The sequence below is a fragment of the Saccopteryx leptura genome, chromosome 3 (genome assembly GCF_036850995.1).
Source record: "Saccopteryx leptura isolate mSacLep1 chromosome 3, mSacLep1_pri_phased_curated, whole genome shotgun sequence".
NCBI classification, from domain to species: Eukaryota; Metazoa; Chordata; class Mammalia; order Chiroptera; family Emballonuridae; genus Saccopteryx; species Saccopteryx leptura.
Genome location: NC_089505.1, coordinates 159,584,455 through 159,609,741, shown reverse-complemented (window position 1 = coordinate 159,609,741; position 25,287 = coordinate 159,584,455). Strand labels below are relative to the sequence as shown.

Sequence of the window (25,287 nt, the reverse complement as noted above, 5' to 3'; positions counted from 1 at the left end):
GGTTTACTGTAGTCGTTCATCTCTCACAGGTCTCTACTTCATCCAGCCCGCTGGCTCCCGGCTGCGTCTAGTGCCCAGCCCCGCCCCCCCCACCGGGAGCACCGCCCACTCCACCCAACCTGTAAAATGGCAGGCCCCGCCCTCCCTGCCTGGGAGCACCGCCCACCCCGCCCAACCTGTAAAGTGGCAGGCCCCGCCCTCCCGGCCTGGGAGCACCGCCCACCCCGCCCAACCTGTATAGCGGCAGGCCCCGCCCCTCCCGGCCTGGCGGGAGGAGCCCACTGGAACCACCAGCATGTCCAGGCCGTCGCTCAGGCTCCCGTTCTTCCTAGCCCGTCTATGGAGCAGCGCCCCTGGGATCGCTCCGCTGCTGCTGCCACTGCTGCTGGTGCTGCCATTGCTGCTGGTGCTGCCACTCGGGGCTGGGACCAATTGCCCGTGCCAGGATCCAGCGCTCTGCCAACCCATCCGCAGCCGCCCCAACTTCGAGGTAAGCGCCTCTCGCCTGCCCCTCCGAGTCTGGCCGGGAGGAACCCCGAAAGGAAGTTAGTAGAACCGAGCCCTAAAAAGAGGTGGTGTGGGAGCTGAAACCAATCTGACCACTCGCCCAGGACCTGTTAGGGATTTCCCACATCTTGTAGATGAGGAAACTCGGGCTCAGAGAGGTTGAGTAACTCCTCCCACGTTCCACAGCAAGTGCCTGCCTGTAACTGACAGGCAAGTATTCAAACCCAGCACAATCCCCTTTCATTACTTGACTCTCTGCAGCGCACTCTAGGTTTACAAGCCGGGAGCTAGGACAATGAGATATTCCCTACGTAGCAAGATCCACTGGTTTTTCAAGAGAATGAAGATTCAGTTTGAAATAATCTTGGCACTCCAACAGTGCGTTGGAGGAGAGAAAGTTTTGCTTTCCTCTGCTTTTCTATACCCACCAGCCCTTTTCTTTAGGCACCTCAAAAACCACCACAAAGGAGAATAAAAATAGGTCTTTCAGTAATTTTTCCTTCTACTCACCTAACGATTTTTTGTAAGACCTTTGACAACTTTAATCAAACTGTTTTGGGGGCAAAACCTACCGGACTTCTTCGAGTTTGATAACTGCGGAAGGAATTGGACTTCAGAGAGGAATAAAGGCTTAGTCCAAAGAGCATTATTTTGCAATATAGCGACAATTGCCAGTTCTTATTCTAGCAGATTAAGTTTGAGGCTGTTGCATTTCAATGCCAATTTTAAAAAAAATATGTACACACTGTTTAGGAGAAAAAAAATAAAAGTGGCCTGACCAGGCGGTGGCGCAGTGGATAGAGTGTCGGACTGGGATGCGGAGGACCCAGGTTCGAGACCCTGAGGTTGCCAGCTTGAGCGCGGGCTCATCTGGCTTGAGCAAAAAGCTTGCCAGCTTGGACCCAAAGTCACTGGCTCGAGCAAGGGGTTACTCGGTCTGCTGAAGGCCCGCGGTCAAGGCACATATAAGAAAGCAATCAATGAACAACTAAGGTGTCGCAACGAAAAACTGATGATTGATGCTTTTCATCTCTCTCCATTCCTGTCTGTCTGTCCCTATCTATCTCTCTCTCTGACTCTCTCTGTCCCTGTAAAAAAAATAATAATAAAAAATAAAAGTGGTGAAAGTGTTTATGATAGAGAACCTGCCTAATGTTGGAAACTTAACATCTTAAAGACTTACTGTAGCACTAAAAACCAATTATGCAAACAAGCAAAATTGTGTTCATTTGTATATTCATGGTAAATGGTCTTTTTCTTTACTGACTTTTTCTATATTTTTCAAACCCCAAGATTAGACTACATGGCTTTTTTCCCCTTATATTTTTAAATGGTTCATACTATTTTTTAGAATTTTGCAGTATTTTTAAATTCAATTTTAATGATCAGAATTAAAATAGAGGATAAGATTTGTGATGGAAATATGAGTCTAAAAACAATGAGGTGTACAATTTCACATCTTTAAACTTTTTATTATTTCAGTGGGCAATCGATTAGCATAAAAATGGGTTATGCACAATTAATTCTGAAACATAAAACGAAACAAAACAGAAACCCAGAGGTTGGAAAATTTAGAAATGTCCAGTTAAACTTTTATAGCTAGTTCTCCCACCAACCATCCCCATTTTTCTACTCACAGTGGACCAGTGATTGCATTCTCTCTCTTACTTCTTAATGCAAATTTTATGCTCCACCCCTGCTTAAAATACTCTAATGGCTTCCCATTGTTCTCTAGACAAATACAAAATCCTCCTCAGTCTACAAAGCTTTACTTAATCTTGCCACCACCTACCTTCCTAGTTTTATCTGATTCCATGTACTTGCAAGATTTTGTGTTCTAGCCACATTGACTTTCTTTTTTCTTTTTTAAGTAAGAGGAGGGGAGGCAGAGAGGCAGACTTCCACATGTGCCCCAACCAGGGTCCACCTGGCAAGCCTTCTTTGGGGCAATCGTCTGCCCTTCTAGGGCCATTGCTCTGCAACCAAGCTATTTTTAGCACCTGCTATGGAAGCCAGGGAGCCATCCTCAGTGCCTGGGGCCAACTCGCTTTAACCAATCGAGCCAATGGGAGGTGAAGAGAGTAAGAGAGAGAGAAGGGGAGGGGGACAGGTGGAGAAGCAACTGCTTGCTTCTCCTGTGTGCCCTGAATGGAAATAGAACCTGAAACATCCACATGCCAGGCCAATGCTCTACCACTGAGCCAACCAGCCAGGGCCTCCACATTGATGTTTTTTTGGTTCCATAAATTCAGAATTCTCTTGATGTATTGAGATCTTTGAGCTTTTTTTTGTTCCCTTTCTGAGAATGCTCTTTTTTTTATCCATAGGTATGTCTCCTCCATTCTGTCCAGATCATTCCCCAGATTTCAGTCCTTTCTGAAAAAAGCATAATCCTCAGGAAAGTTTTCCTTCCCAACTAGGGAAGCAGGTCCCTTTATGCTGTCATGGCCCCCTGCATTACCATGCAGCCCTTAACACTACTATACTTAAATAATGGACCCGTTCTCTCTTTTTCAACCGCTTTGTCACTGAGGCTTAGCAATACACTCTCCCTATACTTTATTGGATGGAATTCAATAAGTATTTGCTGGATCAATTAATCAATACCTTATTTGGGATAAAATAATAATGATTAGTAAGCCTTCTGTCCTTCTAGAATTATCTGTGGGATAAAAATAATGGGAAAACATAACATCATCTGCTTTATAATTTAACTTGAGTACTATTTTAAGGAGTCAGGTTCACCAAAAAGCATTTATAGAATACAGTATCTATGGCTCTACCTATAGCAGCCAGAAACTTCAGGGTTACCAACCTCCTCTTTTTCTCTTACCTTCCTCATTCAAGCAGTTGCAAAGTCCTGTTAATTCTTCCTCTTTAGGATCTTTCAGAACTGTTCATTAATCTCACCTACGTCTGCTGCTCCACAACATTAGTTGAGGTCACCATCATCTCTTGCCTGGGTTCTTCTAACAGCTTCCCTATATTCTGCCTCCAGTTTTAGCCTCTTTTTAATCCATTTCCACTTCAGCTGAGGGGATTTTTCTAAAATGCATACATAAATGCAGACCTAAAATGCAAACATGTGAATTCTCTTCAGGATAAAATACTAATTTCTCAAGAGAGCTTTCAAGGCCTTTTATGATTTAATCCTGCCCACCATTCTCTAGTTCTCCTCCCTGCTGTCACAATCCAAATTCTAGGCGAGAGCCATCCTCTGTAATTTTTTTCCTTTATGACTGAATTTACTGGGGTGACACCAGCTCATCTTCAATATTTAGTTACACAACCACCATCCTCTCTGCCTCCAGGCCTCAGCACTTTGCTCTATCTCTTTCTAGTGCCCTTCCCTACCTTCCAGGCAGGCTAATTTCCCCTGCCATGAATTATACTGGGACACTACCCTATGTCTTATTCAGTCTTGTTCTCTCAGTGCCCCAGCGCCTGGCATGTGTTCAGTGTTTACTGTCATTTGGGGGTTCGGAATGATATTCTTCTTGGTTTAAGTGATGCTGCTTATCTGTGTTGTCCATAGGTCTTTGTGTTTGATGTTGGTGGCAAAACTTGGAAATCTTATGACTGGTCACAGATTACAACTGTGGCACTTTTTGGAAAATATGACTCAGAACTTATGTGCTATGCTCATTCAAAAGGAGCCAGAGTAGTGCTAAAAGGTGAGTGACAGTTTTTACCAGATGTGTCCAGACAATTGGTAAGTTTACTTGTTATCATTTGGTATTCTGTCTTGCCAAAAAATTCCCTTTTCATGTTCATCTGCTATATTTTTAGCATCTAAACTCAATCTTAAGTACTATTTAATTAATTTCACAAATACAAATATTATTAAAGAATTAAATAAACCACTGTGTCATTTTGAGCAAAACGTGACTCCTAATTAGCATGATGACCTTTAGCTAGTCATAGTTCATGATGTTTCTTTCTACTTTAAGGATGATTTTACTCATAACAGTTATTTTGGAGATGGATGAGTAATGACTTATTATTTTGGTATATTATTTCTTCATTTGGAAGACTTAAATCGGGAGCTTAGAATTCCAAAATAATGAGATGTTTAAAGGACATTTGATCTCTTTAGAATGGGTTTGTGAAGTAAATGTCCTTAAACTGTGAAAAGCATATGTGCACAAAAGATGTGTATTTCTTTCACAGGAGATATCTCATTAAAGGATATCATTGATCCTAATTTCAGAGCATCCTGGATAGCTCAACAAGTTAATTTGGCCAAAACACAATATATGGATGGAATTAATTTAGACATAGAGCAAGAAGTAAATTCTTCATCACCTGAATATGATGCATTAACTGCTTTAGTCAAAGAAACTGCAGATTCTTTCCATCGTGAAATTGAGGGGTCACAGGTAAAAATTCCTTTAATATTTTTTGGAAACACATAAACGTCCTTATCAATGTATATTCATGAAGGTGTAACTAATAGAATCTTAGTTTTATAGTAATTGAGTAGAAAAAAGTTTAGCACTTATATCCTAGAAAATATTTCTGTAACTTTGGAGGTTTTATTAAAGAAGTTTTACAGAATTTTAAGGTGCTGAATCTGTTTTCCGTGGATATCAAGCTACAACATGGATTGTCCCACCTTCTAGCCTCACAGCAGGGCTAGAATATTAGGTAGGCAAAGAGATCAGCAAGAATCAGAAAGGGCTACGTTGTTCAAGCCCTGCTTTCACCAGTGCAGGGCAAAGACAGCTCTTACCTTAGATTAGAGGTACTCTGGAAAAGTGCCTCACCTGCTCTATAGCCTCTGAATAACTTGTAAAGTACCTGAATCCCACTAAGGCACAAAGGACTAACTCCACAGAATGAGTCAGAGCTATGACAAAAGGCTATGTGTTTCCCCATTGCCAAAACGAATATGATTAGAGCAGAAGATCATAGCACAAGGCATCTTTCCAGGCAATGTATGGGTAACGAAGGATAATGTGGCCTCAGATTGGTGATTCTCAAACCCCGCCATCTACTGAGAAAATAAGTAATCAGAAAAAGTACATACAAACACATACTCACCCTTGAACCCACTCCCCAAAATTAGATTCACATGCTTTAAGTGCCCAGAAAAGTTTCATAGGTAATTATGATTAAGAACTACTAGGCTAAGAGATTCTGCACCAATGCAGACATAGGAAACTCCTGAATTTCCCTCCTCACAGGGACACACAGAATATACAGCTACAAATGGAACAGTTTCCCTGGGGAGAAATCCAGAATCTAGCTGAGTGCCTACACATCTGGCAGCTGAGAAAATAACCATATCAAAATGGGCAGGAAAGGCTGAGACACACTCTTGTCATAAACCCCACTCCTGACACATATAATAGGAGGGGAACCACCAATTCCAGCTCCTTTCTGACAAGTGAATGGTTTGGAATGTACATTTTGTGCCCCAATTTTTAAGGCTCTCAAGTGAGGGATGGGCCCGCAAATACCTAGTTCTGTAAGCTAACAGGGCTTACACTCACGGGACATTAGCAAAGAGGTTCCCAAGGCACTTGAGCACTTGCAATGGGCATTCACTCAGGGCTCAGCTCAGAAAGAACAGAGAAAAAAATCCCATCTCCTAGTCTTTTCCTGGAAGGGTCTGACTGCATACTTTACAAGTTGCTGCCTAAAGGTCTGACTTCTAATTAGCACACACCTAGGTAGTAACTGCAGTTCTTCCCAGACCCCAAACAACAGTACTAAAGAGAAATCATTGAAATGAAGAATAACAATAATGAACTGAAAAATTCAACGGGAGTCTTTAACAAAAATCTGATTCAAGCAGAAGAAAGGATCAATAAACTTAAAGGTAGTGAAACTCGTCTAATCAGAGCAGTAAAAAGAAAAAAAGAGTGAAGAATACTGAAGATAGCTTAAGGAACTTATGAGACACATCAAGTAGGACAATATATGTTATAAATATTTATGTATGCAACATTAGAGCACCCAGATATACCAAGAAAATGCTAATATATCTGAAGGAAGCAATAGACAGCAATACAATAGTAGGGGACTTCTCTATTCTACTTTCAGCAGTGCATAGATTATCCAGACCGATAATAGATAGACTTCAATAAGGAAATTACTTGTTAGAGCATTTCAACCTTTTTCATCTCATGGCCCACATAAACTGATTACTAAAATTTGTGTCACACCAAAAAATGTATTTTTTGCCAATCTGACCAAAAAAAATAGGTATAATTTGGATTGACTTATAAAAAAATAGTTATTACCTACCTTTTTTGCTCCAAAGTGACTTTTAAAAAAAATCAGGTGTCTCTATTTGTATATAAGAATTTTTGCTACCAAGAATTAACCAATCAGACACAACCTTATTATGTGATGTGGCCAATAAGATGCAACTCTGTTATATGATCTATATTTTTATGGATCAAGACAAGGCATTCATACTGGATGGCTACTGTTGTGTTGGCTGTTGTTATTTTTTTTATTTGACAGTCTAAGGGAAAAGAGGTCATTGCCCCTAACTAAATAGTCAGGTATTGCAAGTTTTAAAAATTCTTGTGGCACACTGGCTGAAAACCATTGTGTTAGATAGAGCAAAGTGACCTAACAGACATAGAACATTCCATCAACAGCAGAATATGCATCTTCTCAAGTGCATATGGAACATTTTTCAGGAAAGAGCATATGTTAAGCCACAAAACACATCTTAATAATGTTTAGAAGACTGAAATTTTATCATGCACTTTTTCTGACCACAATGGTATAAACTAGAAATGAGCTACACTGATTTCTCACAATATGTACAAATGAAAGAGTTTGCTACTGAAAAACCAATTCGTCAAAGAAGAAATAAAAATATCTTGAGACAACTGAAAAAAGAAACATAAAATGATATAATTTATGGGATGCAACAAAAGTAGTTCTAAGAAGGAAATTTATACCGATAAATGCCTATCTGGTCAGGGCCAGAGAAATATAATTTAGATCGAGAATAGCAAATATCTGTTATGTAGGCTGCCAATTCCTCTCCTCATATAGTTCTTAAAACTTTTCTCTCATTCTTTACATAGCTGTTATTAACTGATTAGAACTGGTGTATGAAAAACATAACCTATTTGCTAGTGCTCATTAAGTATTAGTGAGAGGGCAAGGAGGAAAAAGTTGAGCAGACTTTGCAGCAGTAATATCTATTTCCATGTTCGAGCAACAAGTAGAACAATTTGGGTTTCTATATCAAGTGATTTTATGTAAATTAGTGGGAGGCACAGTTGCCAAGATAGGCCAATTGTAGAAGATCAAGAATATCAGAGTGAAGCCCTGGCCGGTTGGCTCAGCGGTAGAGCGTCGGCCTGGCGTGCGGGGGACCCGGGTTCAATTCCCGGCCAGGGCACATAGGAGAAGCGCCCATTTGCTTCTCCACCCCCCCCCCCCCCGTCCTCTCTATCTCTCTCTTCCCCTCCTGCAGCCAAGGCTCCATTGGAGCAAAGATGGCCTGGGCACTGGGGATGGCTCCTTGGCCTCTGCCCCAGGTGCTAGAGTGGCTCTGGTCGCGGCAGAGCAATGCCCCAGAGGGGCAGAGCATCTCCCCCTGGTGGGCAGAGCGTCGCCCCTGGTGGGCGTGCAGGGTGGATCCCGGTCGGGCGCATGCGGGAGTCTGTCTGACTGTCTCTCCCCGTTTCCAGCTTCAGAAAAATACAAAAAAAAAAAAAAAAGAATATCAGAGTGAAGAGTATGCATTTTATTATTTTATTCTGTAAGTAAGATTATATGTGTAGAAAGTGTTTGGAGAAGAATATTCTATAGCTGTATGTAAAATAGTCTAGAGGAGACAGAAAGACCAGTAAAGACTAACCCAATAATACAATAATGAGTTTGGATTAGGATGATGGCATAACCCTAACACTCAGCAAGAATTCAATAAATATTTATCGAATTAGTTAATTAATGGAAAGGAAGTAGCCAGACAATTATGAGAAGGCCCCAAAGGAAGATGTGAGATTAGTGATGGGGTGTAGGAAAGAGGAATCAGAAAAGGTTCTTAACCTGGTGAACAGGACAAAAAAGGACTGAAATAGAGTATAAAAAGAGAATTGTGTTTTGGGGTAAAGGTGATAATTAAAGATTACAGAATTGTGGTCAGGGAATTAAAGAGCTAGAAATGCTCTTGTAGAGTTCTTTCTACACCCTCATTTTTATAGGTAGGAACACAGACTTAGATGTTTTAAGTTAAACTGACCTAGTTATAACAGAGCCAAAACTAGAACCAAAGTCTTTTGATTATCTAAAATATTTACATTGCCATCTTAAAAATATGAGATTAACCATGACATGAAATATGGGTAAAAACATTCTTTTTTTTTTTTTTTTAAATTTTATTTTTTTGTATTTTTCTGAAGTTGGAAACAGGGAGGCAGACAGACTCCCGCATGCGCCCGACCGGGATCCACCCAGCACGCCCACCAGGGGGCGGTGCTCTGCCCATCTGGGGCGTCACTCTGCCTCAATCAGAGCCATTCTAGCGCCTGAGGCAGAGGCCACAGAGCCATCCTCAGTGCCCGAGCAAACTTTGCTCCAATGGAGCCTTGGCTGTGGGAGGGGAAGAGAGAGACAGAGAGGAAGGAGAGGGGGAGGGTGGAGAAGCAGATGGGCTCTTCTCCTGTGTGCCCTGGCCGGGAATCAACCCGGGACTCCTGTACGCCAGGCCAACGCTCTACCACGGAGCTAACCTGCCAGGGCCGGTAAAAACATTCTTAATACTTAGGAGAGAGGTAAAGACTTAAAAAATGGTTTGAAATTTAACTGCTTGGAGGTAATCATTTAGTTTCTCCTTTAAAGAGAAACTAAAGCTATACATTTAAGTATAGCTCCCATTTTATAATAGGAAGCAGTGATAAAAACAGGGTCCAATAAGTAAAAATTTCAGTTTATAACCTATAATAAACTATTTTTGTAAAGTCGAGTTTCCTTTAGGGCTAATGTTCAAAGAATTTGAGAGAACTTTGAGAAAGTCTTTAAAAGAATAATAGTAGAATAAATTGTCCAAAGTGTAAAAATTTTAAAGTATTTCAGTTGTTTGCAATAATTTATCAATCGGTTTACTGAGAGGCTAATTAAGAAAATAATTTTTGCCTGACCAGTGGTGGTGCAGTGGATAGAGCATCGACATGCGATGCTCAGGTCCCATATTCGAAACCCCAAGTCACCAGCTTGAGCACAGGCTTATTGGCTTGAGCCCAAGGTCACTTGCTTAAGCAAGGGGTCACTGGTTCAGCTGGAATCCCCAAGTAAAAGCATGTATGTATGAGAAACAGTCAATGAACGAGTAAAGTGCTGCAACTACAAGTTGATGCTTCTCATCTCTCTCCCTTCCTGTCTCTCTCTCTCTCTCAAAAAAAACCTTTTAATAGAATTTTAGAATATTTGCACAGATATAAAATAATGCTAATTAATATTTGGTTAAGGCAAAGATATCCATTGTGGAAGACTGACTCATCATTCAAAATGAAAGATAATTTATCACTGAAGTTTTATTGAAATATTCCCATAAAATTAGAACAATCAAGTGATTTAACATTTTGAGTTGGTTATATCTGTAGCTATATAAAACACCACTATTCTTTAATTGTAATGTTGGAATGAACCTACCATACTAATGTAATTGTAAATCAGGGGCTCAAACTTCCAACACAGGCCAGTGAGCTTGTGCTGACATATGACCACCTTAGCCTGCACAATTAAAAAAAAAAGCTTTTGTGTTTGGCTTGACCTGTGGTAATGCAGTGGATAGAGCACTGACCTGGAATGCTAAGGTTGCCAGTTCAAAGAGCAATCATAAGAAAAGCAAACATGAGAAGCAATCAATGAACAACTAAAGTGAAGCAACTACAATCTCCTCTCTCTCTCAAATCAATAAATAGAGGGGGGGGAGGAATCTTAAAAAGAAAAAAACCCAAGTTCCTTGATGACATAAAAAAAGGGAAAAAAATTTTATATTTGAACTATTTTAGGGTGCTGCTTTTATTTTCTAGGTGCTTAGAGGCCCCATCACACCCTATTGTCATTACATCTGTATCTTTCAGTCTGTTGAGATTCCAGTCTAATTCCTGAAGACATTTAAGTTTAAAATGCCCTTCGCGCAGTGGATCAAACATCGACCTGAAATGCTGAGGTCGCCGGTTCAAAACCCTGGGCTTGCCCGGTCAAGGCACATATGGGAGTTGATGCTTCCTGCTCCTCTCCCCTTCTCTTTCTATCTCTCTCTCACTCTTTCTCTGTCTCTCTTCTCTAAAATGAATAAATAAATAAAAATAATTTTAAAAAACCCCAAAAAACATCCCTTCTACACAGTTCTCCACTCCTGGTCATTGTATATGTCCAAATATGTCTGGGTCCAAATATATGGCCATTATCTAAATATATATCTCCAACACATTGTCTAAATACATGTCTGTGTTACTCCATGTAGGCAAAAAAATACATTTCTTAGAACCATTCTAATTCTACATGTGTCACACCCTACATTCATATATGAAAGCAGTTCTATGTTCTTGGGTAGTATGAGGCAAGAGAATATGTAATCAACAAAACATCTGGTGTGCTATGTGAATTTTATCATGTTACATACAGTGGTATGCATTTCTCCACAGGTAACCTTTGATGTAGCGTGGTCTCCAAAGTGCATAGACAGAAGGTGCTATAATTATACTGGCATTGCAGATGCTTGTGACTTCCTCTTTGTGATGTCTTATGATGAACAAAGTCAGGTCTGGTCAGAATGTATTGCAGCAGCCAATGCTCCCTATAATCAGACATTAACTGGTAAGATACACCAACCAATCATTTATTAATAATAGTAAGTCCATAACTTCAAACACTAATACATATTTTAGTATTTCTTGGTCATTTGTATACCTTTTCCATTTGTAAAGCTTTCTTGAAACATGAAAAACTTAATTTGGAGAGCTTTAAAGTTTACAAAAAGTTTTAAAGGTTTGGTTTTCACTTAATTCTTCTAAAAATCTTATGAGATAAGTATGATACTTATTACCCGTCTATTAGAGATGGGATGAAGGTGTTAGGTTATCTTGATTGTACAGCTATAAGTATTATATAGCTGAAACACAAGCACATGGTTTTGTTGTTGTTGTTGTTTTTAAGTGAGAGGAGGGAAGATAGAGACAGAGAGACAGACTCTCACATGCACCCCAACTAGGACCCACCCAGCAACCCCCATCTGGGGCCAGTGCTCAAACCAGCTGAGTTATCCTCAGTGCCCAGGGCTAACAGTTGAACCAGCCGAGCCACTGGCTACAGGAGGGGAAGAAAGAGAGAAGGGAGAGAGGATGGGGAGAGAGACAGATGATCACTTCTCATGTGTGCCCTGACCAGAGATAAAATCTGGGATGACCTCACACTGGGCCGATACCACTGAGCGAACCAGCTAGGACCTACAAGCATATGTTTTAACTTCTAGTCAACACACTTCTCTCAAAATTACATGAAGGAAATATTTGCTTATCTTGAATTTGACAAGATATTTTTGTTGAAATAACCAATGTAAAATAATTTAATAGCAAAGATGGTTATGATGTGAGTACTTTCTATACATGATTGATAGAATTGGCTTTATCTCATTTGGCATTTACTATTAGTACAAATACTGTATTACAAATTACACACATACCTAGGAGATACTGTAGATTTGGTTCTAGATAACAGCAATAAAGCAAGTCATAATCATTTTGTATGTGGAGAGCCCTCAATTTGTAAGACAAATAACATCTTTAAAGTGAAGTAAAGAGGTTATGCCTATACAGGATTAGAATTAAGAGCACTTCTGATCTGTCATTCATATGATGTTGCCTTTGCCTTATCTTTTCCAAAGTTTTGATTGGTTTGTATCCCATCAGCCAAATGAATACAAGGTTGCTTGCTATCTTATGGACTCAAGTGAAGTTTTCTGAGATAGTTGGCATTGATTTGTTGATTGGTTCATAAATTGTTGATTGGTTCATAAATAAAAAATCTTTTCTTTTTCATATGAGGCAAAACCTTAGAACCTGTTCCCATTTTATTATGTCCTAGTTGTTTACATAGAATAATCTGATCACAAACATATACTATTAGAAATATGACAAATATGGGTAATTATTTGGTATAGGATTAAGATGGAAGTGAGAAAAGGCTATGTGAGGCTCAATAGTTAACTGCTTGAAAATAAATTAAGTTCTTATCTCATGATATAACACAAAAAACACAAAAATTTAATGTATTTTGAAGAATAAATACGAAAGTGAAACCATAAAACAATAAGAAAAACAATTCTTTGTGCCATCTGGGAATGAGAATGATCTCTTTCAACATATCCCAAGACTAGGCCCAGAATCTATGCTCAAAAGTTGTTTTTTGAGTTATAAGTTAATAAATTGCCAAAGAGACAAAACATAAAGGGAAATACAGATAAGCTTAACCACATTTGAATTTATTTCTAAGTCTAAAAATTTAAGAAAGACAAATGATTAAAAAATACATGACAAAAAATTTAATTATTACAATTAAAAAGTATTTGTTTAATCTAGTGTTCCCAAACTGTGTTTCATGGAAGAGATAACAATTGTGTTCTATCAATAAAAGGTTCATTAGCAAATATGTTTGGAGAATGATGCATAACCCACTCCTCTCTCAGGTATTTAATGGTACACAATAAATATAAAGGCTCTGAAAAATACCAGTTTACTTACCATTCTACATGGTCTTGGAACTTCTCTTGGTGGGAAAACATATTTTGCAGCATTGGACAGAAAGGGATTGATAGTACTAGTAATTTGCTTATTTTTCTCTTTGCTTCTATAACTACAGATTAATACACAGTAAGAGGGAGACATTTTTCATCCCCAGTTGTAATTCATACTTTTAGGATATTTGTAAAATATGGAACACCGTGCTTTCTATAAGAAATTCTGAGCCTGACCAGGCCGTGGCACAGTGGATAGAGCGTCGGACTGGGATGCAGAAGATCCAGGTTCAAGACCCCGAGGTCGCCAGCTTGAGTGTGGGCTCATCTGGTTTGAGCAAAAGCTCACCAGCTTGGACCTAAGGTCGCTGGCTCAAGCAAGGGGTTACTCAGTCTGCTGAAGGCCTATGGTCAAGGCACATATGGGAAAGCAATCAATGAACAACTAAGGTGTCGCAACGAAAAACTAATGATTGATGCTTCTCATCTCTCTCCATTCTGTCTGTCTGTCCCTGTCTATCCTTCTCTCTGACTCTCTCTCTGTCTCTGGAAAAAAAAAATAATAATAATAATAAAATTTTTTAAAAAAAGAAAGAAATTCTGAGACCATCCTAGATAAGAAGTTTAACACATATAAAACTTTATTAAAACTTTAGAATCTAGAATATCAAATATACATCTTACCAGTTAATAGACACAATTAGCATTCTTTCCTGAAGTGTGTCATTCTTCCTAGAATTTTGTAATTTTTTTTTAAGTGAGAGGAGGGAAGATAAAGAGACAGACTCCCACATGGGCCTCAACCGGGATCCACCTGGCAGCTCCTGTCTGGGGCTGATGCTCAAACCAACCAAATCACTGCAGGAGGGAAGGAGAAGCAGATGGTTGCTTCTCATGTGTGTCCTGACCAAGATCAAACCCAGGACATTTGCATGCCATGCCAACGCTCTATCCACTTAACCAACTGGCCAGGGCTGAATTTTGTAAATTTTTTTGCAACTTGTGTGTGTGTGTGTGTGTGTGTGTGTGTGTGTGTGTGTGTGTGGCAGAGACAGAGAGTCAGAGAGAGAGACAGATAGGGACGGACAGACAGGAAGGGAGAGAGATGAGATACATCAATTCTTTGTTACGGTTCCTTAGTTATTCATTGATTGCTTTCTCATATATGCCTTGACCATGGGGCTACAGCAGACTGAGTAACCCCTTGCTCAAGCCAGCGACCTTGGGCTCAAGCTGGTGAGCTTTGCTCATACCAAATGAGCCCGCGCTGAAGCTGGCGACCTCGGGATCTCAAACCTGGGTCTTCTGCATGCCAGTCTGACGCTCTATCCACTGCGCCACCGCCTGGTCAGGCTCAATTTGGTCTTAATTTGATGTTTTTATTACTTAAAAGAGTTTAGAAAGTGATTTAGAATTCATAGTTCTTAAGGGATGACTTTCAGAATATCAGAGAAACACTGTATTAGTATTTAGCATAAATGTACCTGTTTTTACAAACTTAGGTTCTGAATGGCTGCATAGCTTGGATGAACATATTAATAGAGATATGAGAAAAAAACAGTATGCTTTTTCTGTCTCTATTTGATTAGCATATGATGACTATATCGAGATGGGCATTAACCCTAAGAAACTTGTAATGGGTCTTCCCTGGTATGGTTATGATTATACTTGCCTGACTCTGTCAAAGGTAAGAACAGCTAATTTGTTATGTAATTTATTTTCTTTCTTTTGTATTTTTACACCTTATTTTCATATATGTACTCTATTTAGAATTCATAAATTATTCTATATATCGAATATGAAAATTTGAGAATTTCTGAAGTATAGTTTAAGACTAAAAAAGAATTTATTTTTAATTATCCAATCCCATGAAAGTCTCTAAATGTTCGAGATTCTTAGTAGTGAAATTTAATTTTCATACTGTAGAGTCAGGATATTTATAGTGTATATTTTTCTAATAAATGGTTTTTAGTATATTTTTGGATTTTGTTCTTAATTGATCATCTATAACAAGGACATTTTTGCATTTCCAGGATCATGTTTGTAATATTGCAAAAGTCCCTTTCCGGGGAGCTCCTTGTAGTGATGCTGCAGGACGTCAGGTGCCCTATAAAGTAATTATGAAGCAAGTAAACATTTCTATTTCTGGAATCCTGTGGGATGAATATCAGAAGTCACCATATTATAACTATAAAGTAAGACTTTTTACAAGTTATGAACATTTATTTCTATTAGTTTTCATAATTGCATATTTTTAAAATTACATATTTGATATGGAGAATTTCTATCAGTTTTCTTTTAGAGTATTACATCCAGACTGCTGTTTATATTAGTAGACTTGTCTTTGAATCTGTGTAATCAGGAATGTTACTTCCCTGGTGAGCAATTCAAATTAGAACATTGTAGAAGTGCTCTGCATGGGCCACTTGTCATTGTATAGGTGGTGTGATAAAAACATGTATATCGTGGACAGGATTTTCTTCATATTTGACCAATACATATGATGACTGTGGCTTCTAACTAACTTGGGCCAAAACAAGTTGGTAGCTCTGAAAGGCTCCATATCAGAGTAGCTAGAGTCTCTGATGAGGCTCTCATGCAGGATGCAGGAAGGAAAGAGGCTGAGAACAAGAGCTGCGCCATCAAGGACTTTACAATAGAAAATGACATCATTTCAATTTATTTCACAATTCAGTCACAATTCAGTGATATTAGACAAATGAAAAGCAATATCAAAATTAGAGACTGAAAAATATTACGAAGACTTGAAGAGATAGAGTGAATAATTACACTGGGGAACAATTTTTTTTTCATTTTCTGTTGCATGAGGTTTTAGAACTGTTTCTATATATTTCTGCATCGCTGATTCCAAATCCGAAGTCCATTTTTTGGTGCATGCTCTAGTTTTTATGCAATTTTAGTTTCTTTTTGTTACAGTTAATGCCATGCATTGATTTTTAAATTGGAGTTAAAGAGCAACAACTCTTGGATTGAACATAACCCACAAGGCAATTAATGTTTTACAAACATAACTTTTACATAATTGCAGTTGTTTTTAAATGTAAAAATTATTATCTATAAAAACACCCTCTTATTTTGTTTTAAGATTGAATCATGGCTTCTTCGAGTAGTCGTAAATGTAAGAATAGTCCTGACACCTTCTGTTATATATGTGGCTGTTATACACTTCAATGTCAAAGGCGCAATATTTCATCATTTGTGACACGTGCATATATTACCTATTTTCAAGTTTCCCTTGGTGATCAAGACAAGAATTAGGCTCCTCATATTGTGTGTCATAATTGTGAAGAAATGCTTTGTGACTGGACAAAAGGAAAACGCAAAGGAATGCCTTTTGGTATTCCTAAGGTTTGGCGTGAACCTAAGGACCACAGCAGTGACTGTTATTTCTGTCTGATCCATACAAAGGCAAGAAAAAATGGCATATGATCGCATGTCCTAATATTCCTTCAGCAATACGACGTATCCCACATACTGAGACACTCCTGGTTCCAGTTTTCAATGGTATTACTTCTTCTAAGGACGAAGAAAGTGAACATGGTGATCAAGTGTATTTTGGTAAGATGCATGAGGAAATGGTTGTAGAATCTGAAGGGTCTTCTTCTGATGCCAAGCAGTCATTAACCCCTCAGCAGTTTAGCCAACCTGAATTGAATGACTTAGTAAGAATGACATAAAAATTGTCCTTGACTTTCTGAAGTATGAAGAGCATAACTGGATCATTTGTGTGGATCTTAAAATGGTAAATTTACTGCTAGGACAACAGAGAGGTTTCACAAAATATCCTTGCTTTCTGTGTTTGTGGGACAGCCGAGCTCGGGAGAAACACTGGACACGGAAGGAGTGGCCGAAACGTGAAGCTCTGGAAGTAAGGATGCAAAATATTGTGAATGAACCTGTAGTTAATCGAGACAGGATCATTTTTTCCCCATTTCACATCAAACTTGGCTTAATGAAGCAGTTTGTTCAGGCTTTGAATAGAGAAAGTGAATGCTTTCAACATATTATTTCTGCTTTTCCTGCCTTGTCTTTCAAGAAGATAAAAGCAGGTGTATTTGATGGACCTCAACTTCGAACCCTCATACGTGATGAAGAATTTGCCAGGAAGATGAATAAAGAGGAGAAAGCAGCATGGCAGTCTTTTGTAGCAGTTACAAAGAACTTCCTTGGCAACAAAAAAGCAGAAAACTATGAACTTCTGGTTCAAAGGATGCTGTTGGATTTCTTTGACATTGGAAGTAACATGAGCTTTAAGATTCACTTCCTGAACAGTCACCTTGATAAGTTTCCTTAAAATCTTGGAGCTGTTAGTGGTGAGAAGACTACTGCTGGAGCATCAAATGAGATTGTCCTCAACAAGTACACAAACACAAGAGCTACAACACAAATTTTTGCCTGAATAGAATTTAAATAAGTTTTGTGCAAATTTTATGATTAAAATAAGTGTTTTAATATGTTCTATTTTGAAATTGTAGACAAATTCTAATGCAGTCATATCTTTTAGTGTATTAGTGTATTTACTGCATTATATAAATTATTATATTTTCACAAAGATGGTGCCCAAGAAGACATTCTACTTCATTATGTTAAACTAAATGTTGAAAATTTTACAATAAGATGAAAACCTAAAATCTTGAATTGCAAAAAAACCTGTAGCTTACAGAGAAAAACTAATATCAGATTTGAGATCAGCACACTCGATATAGGTAAGAACAAGTGTTTTTGTGGGTGCAACAAAAATTTTGTTCCCCAGTGTTAGCAGCAGTTTTGTCAGGTAGTGTTTGATAAACCGGAGTTGCCATACCACAGAAGCAAAGAAAAGTGATATTTTTCAAGCCCTGGATGGCTAGTTCAGCGGTAGAGTGTCGGCCCAGTATGTGGAAGTGCCAGGTTTGATTACCGGCCAGGGCACACAGGAGAAACGCCTATTTGCTTCTCCACCTCTCCTCCTCTACTTTCTCTCTCTCTCTCTCTTCCCCTCCTGCAGCCAAGGCTCCATTGGAGCAAAGTTGGACTAGGCACTGAGGATGGCTCCATGGCCTCTGCCTCAGGTGCTAGAATGGCTCCAGTTGTAACAAAGCAACGCCCCAGGTGGGCAGAGCATCGCCCCCTGGTGGGCATGCTGGGTGGATCCTGGTTGTGCACATGCGGAAGTCTCTCTCTGCCACCCTGCTTCTCACTTCAGAAAAATACAATTTAAAAAAAGTTATATTTTTCATAATTTACCTTTAGCATAATAAAAAGGTTTTACACCTCACAAATCAAATCTAAGAACAGACTATCTTTGAATTGACTTTGAATTATGTCACTATAAAAAGTGCTCTGAAGTTATATGATGTAAGTTAATTCCAGTGACAATATCTATTTTTAACTAATATTCTGATACTCTTATAAAAAGTGACTATAATTGCTTCTCAGCCTTTTGACTAGGATCAAGTGTAAAAATGACTGCAAACATACATATTTAATAAATTATAATGAATTTACATCTATACATGCTTTTATATCAATTATATAGAAAGCTTTACTGTAGAGTTTTCTAAACTTTAGAGTCTGGTGTACATAACTGGTCATTAAATTAGGGCATACTATAACCTTGCCTTTGCCATATAGTACTTATGGAACTCTGTTCTAGGTACTGTTAATATTACACAAACACATCACGGACAAATATATTTGGAAAACAATGCATACTGTATGTCCCTCTTTGAGAAGTGCTGCAGTATGTAAGCTGTGTAATTGTTTAACATAGAACCTTGTTTCCCAGCACTCGTAGAAAAGTGTAGGGGAAAGAGTGTTTCATGGATATCAGCTTTGTAAAGACTATATATAACCAATTATACATAATTTAGAAATATAGAATATAGAATAGTAGTTGACACTGTGAAGTAGTGTTTTTGAATCCCTGACTTATTTTTGCCTAAATGAATAAGAAGACACGTTCTTTAAAGGACTTAAAATTCAGGAAACATTTTAATGACCTTGAAGGCTATTCATTCAATGGCACTTTAGACAACAATCTAATATACCTTTTTTGTTCCTCTTTTTCTTTTTTTTTCCTTTCTTTTTCTTTTTTTCTTTTTATTTTTTTAGCAAGAGAGACAGAGAGAGGGACAGACAGAGACAGACAGGAAGGGAGAAAGATGACAAGCATCAATTCTTTGTTGTGGTACCTTAGCTGTTCATTGATTGCTTTCTCATATGTGCCTTGACCAGGGGCTACAGCAGACCCCTTGCTCAAGCCAGTGACCTTGGGCTTCAAACCAATGACCTTTGGGCTCAAGCCAGCAACCATGGGGTCATGTCTATGATCCCACACTCAAACCAATGACCCCGCCCTCAAGTTGGTGAGCCCATACTCAAGTTGGAGACCTCAGAGTTTCAAACCTGGGTCCTTTATGTCCCAGGCTGATGCTCTCTCTGCTGCACCACCATCTGGTCAGGCTGTTCCTCTTTTTTTTTTTCTCTGTAAAATGTGTAGCAATCAAAATGAAGTTTTTGGTATGATTTAAGAGAATCATTTTGCCTTCTTATGCTATCTCAGCAATAACAGTTTCATCTTGGTACTCGATATTCTTGAAGGCATTTATGCCTTAACCATACATATATTAATCTTACATGTACCGGTTTTTTATCCTTTGATCCTTTACTACTTTGAGGCATTTGAAATTTCTTAACAGTGTCAACAAGGTTCAAAGAACTAGCTAGAATGATGACAAATTCAAAGGTGTATCTAGATCTAGGTGCAAATTCTTCAAGTTACCTTGTAATGATGAATCACAATTGTTACTAGAGCATGCATGGTTTTTACTAGTTCTAAATATTTGAAAGAACAGAATATGAGGTAGTATAGCTAGTGCTCAACTTACGACCACGATTGGTTCTGACCAGTCGTAACACGATTTGGTCGTAAGTTGAGTAGGCTATATGTATAGTACTGTGAAATGATGTTATAAAAATCTTTAAGTGCACTTGACCTGTGGTGGTGCAGTGGATAAAGTGTCAACCTAGAATGCTGAGGTCGCTGGTTCGAAACTCTGGGTTTACTTGGTCAAGGCACATATGGGAGTTGATGCTTCCTGCTCCTCCCCCACCACCTTTCTCTCTTTCTCCTCTCCCTAAAATCAATAAATAAAAAAGAAAAAAAAAGCCTGACCAGGCAATGGCGCAGTGGATAGAGTGTCGGACTGGGATGCGGAAGACTCAGGTTTGAGACCCCGAGGTCGCCAGCTTGAGCATGGGCACATCTGGTTTGAGCAAAGTTCACCAGCTTGGACCCAACGTCGCTGGCTCAAGCAAGGGGTTACTCAGTCTGCTGATGGCCCACGGTCAAGGGACATATGAGAAAGCAATCAATGAACAACTAAGGTGTCATAACTCGCGAAAAACTAATGATTGATGGTTCTCATCTCTCCGTTCCTGTCTGTCTGTCCCTGTCTATCCCTCTCTCTGACTCTCTCTCTGTCTGTCAAAAAAAAAAAAATCTTTAAGTCATATTTTATTATAATTTTCTTTCGTTATTGTTATATATCATAATTTTCTTTGTTCATTTTATGCCATTTGTATCATTTCTACACCATTTTGTTTTTTATTTTTACATTCGTCAGGTTTAAGTAAAACACTGCACTACCAGTACAACTGGTTTAATACATATTTGCAAAGACAATTTCCTCTTGGTAGACATCTTGTGAGGGGTTTGATGAAAAATATCCAAGACACAAAACACAAATTGCTGTACTGAGTCTGGGATAACAGTTGAAATGGTGCACACGGAGCTGGTATTGCTGCTGGAAGCTGGTCTGCACTGTCATACACCCAGCTGGGCAACGCTTGCGCTGCCAGACGCGGAGCAATCATGGCCAGCGATTGTGGTCGTAAAGTCGAATGGTCATAAGTTGCACAGGTCATAAGTCGATCAATATTTGTATAAGATATGCTTGTATGTATGTAATACAAGCATAAAAATCAGTAAATTATTTTTAACCTTTTTATTTTTAACCAAGTTATTTTTTCCTTTTTATTGAATTTATTGGGGTGACATTGGTTAATAAAATTATACAGGTTTCAGGTGTACAATTCTACAACACATCATCTGTACGCTGTATTGTGTATTTATCACCACAAGTCACATCTTCATCTACCACACTCCCCCATCACCTCCCCCCAGCAGTCACCACACTGTTGTCTATGTCCATGAGGTTTTCTTTTCTTTTTTCTTTTTTGTTCAAGCCACCCACCCCAACAGCTGTCATTCTGTTGTATGTATCTGTGAGTCTGTTTCTATTTTGCTTGTTAGTTCATTTTGTTCATTAGATTTCACATGTAAGTGAAATCATACGGTACTTGTCTTTCTCTGACTGGCTTATTTTACTCAGCATAATAATCTCCAGGCCCATCCTATCTTTCCCCTTTCTCTATCCTTTTGCCTAAATCTACTCCTCTCCTCTTTCCTTTATCCCTATCTAATAGTTGACATATCTCCTAAGAGAGACTGGTAGTACTATTGATAGATAGCGGCAGGTGTTACTAGAGAGAAGGACTTTACAGGGTGGGAGGTGAGCATATGACCATTCTCTAGTTTATGGTTATTCATCAGCTGTGTGCATAAGGTACCCATGGAGTCCAGACCTGACAGGCCCCTAGATCAATTCTGTAAGGTCTAGAAAAGGAGTTCCTTTCCTCATCTTCTGCCATTACCTATTGATTTGACTAATTCATCATAAACAAAAGTACTTATCAAGCTCCTAACTGGGCCCATTTCTAGCAACTATAGGGAATACCAAAAAAGTGTATAAGCTGGTATCAGAGAACCACAACAGTGGTCCTCCTTACCCTTGGTTGCATATTTCAACACAATTATGTAGTTGAATATAAAACACAAAACAAATACATATCAGAGCACTAGCCCTAGAAAGTTTTGAGTAAGTAGGTTTCATGTGATATGAGTCCCAGGAATCGATACTTTTAAAAGCTCTACAGTGGCTCAGATATACATCTTGGCTGATAATCACCAGATCAGAGTAAAAAAGGAATCTGAGGACATTAGAAGGACCTTAAATGGAAGATATTAGGAGGCTAATTTTGTAATCTCTGCTGTTGTAAAAATGCCACAAGCAATGATCTCTAGAAAATTATCACATAAGAACCATGGAATCATAGAGCTAGAAGGTATTATGCCCTTTAAATTTTTATTATTTGATTGTATCCTTTTGAATCTTTGAATTTAAATGTTTTCCTTCTTATTGTGCTGAATACTTAACATTTCCGTTTTCACTTATTTATATAGGATTCTTCTGGCCGTTTCCATCAAGTGTGGTATGATAACCCAAAGAGCGTTTCTTTAAAGGCAGCCTATATCCCCACCCATGGCTTACGGGGCATTGGCATGTGGAATGCAAACTGCCTTGACTACTCTGGAGATGCTGTAGCCAGACAGCAAACCGAAGACATGTGGAAAGCCTTACAACCAAAGCTGTGACAGACATGAGCATCTTCTGTCAAACTTAAAATGTAGAAAAGGATCTGTATAGCTCTAGTTTCTTGAAGAGAAAAAAATTAATACATTTTTGTTATGTGACTATATATCTTATTAGTATGATCAAAAACAGATAAAGAATAAAGAGATGCTCTGATTGTTTGAATTTGAAAGATATGTATGTATTGATATTATCAGTATTCAGAAACATAAAGGTAAGAAACAAGTCAATTTACTATATTAAATATTCCTCCACAAGGCTGACTGGTGGTGGCGCAGTGGATTAAGCATTGACCAGAATGTCTAGGTCGCAGGTTTGAAACCCTGAGGTTGCTGGCTCTGAGCACCAGCTTGTCAGCACAAGGTCACTGGCTTGAGCGGGGGAATAGCCTACACAATCCCAGAGCTCGCCAGCTTGAGCCCAAAGGTCTCCGGCATAAAAAGCCCAAGGTTACTGGCTTGAGCGAGGGGACATTGGCTCAGCCCCAGTCAGCAATCAATGCACAACTAAAGTGAATGCAACTAAGAGTTGATGCTTTTCACCCTTCTTTCTTGTCTCTCTCTAGCTCAAAAAAAAAAAAAAATTTCCTCTATAAGATGATTTAATACTATAATTAGGAACAACTGCTTTCAGAATTTTATTATGTTAAATTTCCCCATAATATTAACATATATACTTACAAATAAATGCTAATGTTTAAATATGTATAATATGAAGTGGAAATGTTTGCTTAGAATAGATTACTCTGTGCTTCTTTTTCTAAACCTAAAACCTGCAATTCATTCTTCTGTTTAAGTCCATCAAACTGCTGGAAAGAATCTGCTCCCTGACTCCATGTTCTGTGAGGCATATGAAATAAACAACCTTTCGGGGGGGGGGGGTATATAAAGGATCAAAATATTCACAAAATACAAGAATATAACTTAGTAATATTTTAATTAGTATATTAGACCTAACTATTATTTTCCAACTAAATTTTTAAAATGTGGTTAGAGCTGATATAATGGATATTCTATCCATTGTTATTTACCTTTCAAATTATTAAAATTCCTTCATTTATGGACATCTATACTTTATTTCTTGGCCAGTTTTCAAGAGTAAATTTTTCTTTGTCTATCTGCATTTTCCTTTTAATTATTAAAGACAATGTTTTCTCAAGTAGCTTCTCTTTCTAAAAGATCTTTTGTGCAAAGAATCTTTCTAAATGTACAGAGGTCTCTGTTCTTTTTCTCAAGGCAATTAAGAATACTGTTTCACTTATATTTGTTCTTATAAATACTTAGATTAAAGATCTGCATCCTTGTACTCTGGACTTACATAAATCTTAAGTTTCTTGCACATTTTCCTCCTCTAAATTGAAATAAATGATTCAGTCATCTGTTATGAGAATATTCCATTTCCTATTTTTACAATTATTATGGCAGAGTAAGACCCACCATTTTCCATGTAATTTGCTGAATTTCTAATGTCTTTATGTTTCTAAAATAAATTAATAAAAAATTTAAATTCTTAGATACTAAGCTCTGTCATAACTCTGAATGCAAGTTCAATATCCCTAATTCTTTTGTATTTCCAGGCTGCTTTTAATTAAAGTACTACGAGGAATGAATTAAACAGTGTTTACTTACATATAAATATATTCATATTTACTAAACTATATGATTTTAATTTATATTTTATAATCATGTTAGCTTTTAAATTTTAAGACTGTTTAAAAATAAAGATTATACCCTCCCGGATGGGTTAGTAGATAAAGCATTGACCTGGTGTGCCAAGGGTCATGGGTTCAAACCCGGGTCAGGGCACTTACAAGAAGCAATCAATGAGTACACAACTAAATGGAACAATTAAGTGAAACAAGTTGAGGCTTTTCTCTCTTTCTCACTGTCTCTCTTCCCTTCTTTCTCTCTTTCAAATCAATGGAAAATAATTTAAATAATAATACTAATAAAAATTGTAAAATATAGTACTGTCAAATAATATGCAACAGGTTTGAAATCATCAAAAATAACCAAATAGAGACCATTTTACTTTTTTCATCAAATATTTCCTGATATCCTTTGTAATACCTTCACTTTGTAATACCAAAGGATTTGGTAAAAAAAAAAATAAAATAAACCTCATGATTTACATAAAATATTGGCAAGGAGAACAAAGTTAATCAAATACCAATAATATTCAATACTTTTGACAAATAAAAGTCGAATTAACATACCTAATTGAGGCTGTAATGTATTAATTTTATTGTGTCAGTTCAGCTTTCAGTGTACACAAATCTGAAATTGCATGTTTTCTCATCTGTGAAATGAATTCTTTCAAAAATGAACTCCATTTTACTCATCTAAAATTACATAATTTTGGCCCTGGCTGGTTGGCTCAGTGGTAGAGCATCGGCCTGGTGTGCAGAAGTCCTGGGTTCGATTCCCGGCCAGGGCACACAGGAGAAGCGCCCATCTGCTTCTCCATCCCTCCTTCTCTCCTTCCTCTCTGTCTCTCTCTTCCCCTCCTGCAGCCAAGGCTCCACTGGAGCAAAGTTTGCCCGGGCGCTGAGGATGGCTCTGTGGCCTC

At 38.3% G+C, this 25,287-nt stretch overlaps 1 protein-coding gene across 1 annotated transcript; it reads left to right on the top strand.

Moving 5' to 3' along the window:
* The first annotated feature begins 273 nt into the window (after positions 1–273).
* On the top strand, positions 274–23,711 carry CTBS (chitobiase). Its single transcript, XM_066376671.1, has 7 exons — positions 274–490; positions 4,043–4,181; positions 4,678–4,886; positions 11,136–11,307; positions 14,812–14,909; positions 15,256–15,417; positions 22,530–23,711. The coding sequence occupies exons 1-7, from the start codon at positions 296–298 to the stop codon at positions 22,719–22,721; spliced, it is 1,167 nt and encodes a 388-aa protein (XP_066232768.1). The 5' UTR covers positions 274–295; the 3' UTR covers positions 22,722–23,711.
* The last annotated feature ends 1,576 nt before the right edge of the window (positions 23,712–25,287 follow it).